This window comes from Cystoisospora suis (assembly GCF_002600585.1).
Source record: "Cystoisospora suis strain Wien I chromosome Unknown contig_3702, whole genome shotgun sequence".
NCBI classification, from domain to species: domain Eukaryota; phylum Apicomplexa; class Conoidasida; order Eucoccidiorida; family Sarcocystidae; genus Cystoisospora; species Cystoisospora suis.
The window spans coordinates 1-411 of record NW_027156497.1 but is presented as its reverse complement, the minus strand read 5'-3'; the positions used below and the strand labels follow the sequence as shown (position 1 = coordinate 411).

The window sequence follows — 411 nt, the reverse complement described above, 5'->3', positions numbered from 1 at the left end:
TCATATATGATTCCCTCATCCTTATCACCAACACCTCGAAGTTGTTTACAACGTTGTACTATCTTCTTGAACACATCACAGTTATCATATTCCGCTGCCCATCTTACTTCTTCAGTAGTCAGTCTAACACCCTTTTCTGCTTTCTTGGCCACCGCCCCCACAAAGTCCGGTCTTCGACTTAGTGCATCGGCAACGACATTCTGCTTCCCCGGTTTGTACACTACTTCGATTTCAAAGTCCGCTAACTTGTCTAACCAGTACCCTAATCTCGGCGTCACATTCTTCTGAGTCAGCATTCGCCCTAACGTAGCGTGATCAGTCTCAATACGCACCTTCTTTGTCCCTATTAATTGTTTCCACTTCATTAAGGCATACACAATTGCGAGTAATTCCGATTCATACGCTGGGATG

General features: G+C 44.8%; 1 protein-coding gene across 1 annotated transcript; it reads right to left on the bottom strand.

Moving 5' to 3' along the window:
• Positions 1-167: 167 nt before the first annotated feature.
• CSUI_007134 (transposon ty3-i gag-pol) lies at positions 168-365 on the bottom strand (the record flags this gene model as incomplete). The annotated part of the gene is made up of 1 exon (XM_068067284.1): positions 168-365. A coding segment is annotated over one exon (198 nt), but the record flags the coding sequence as incomplete, so codon positions are not given.
• Between the last annotated feature and the right edge of the window lie 46 nt (positions 366-411).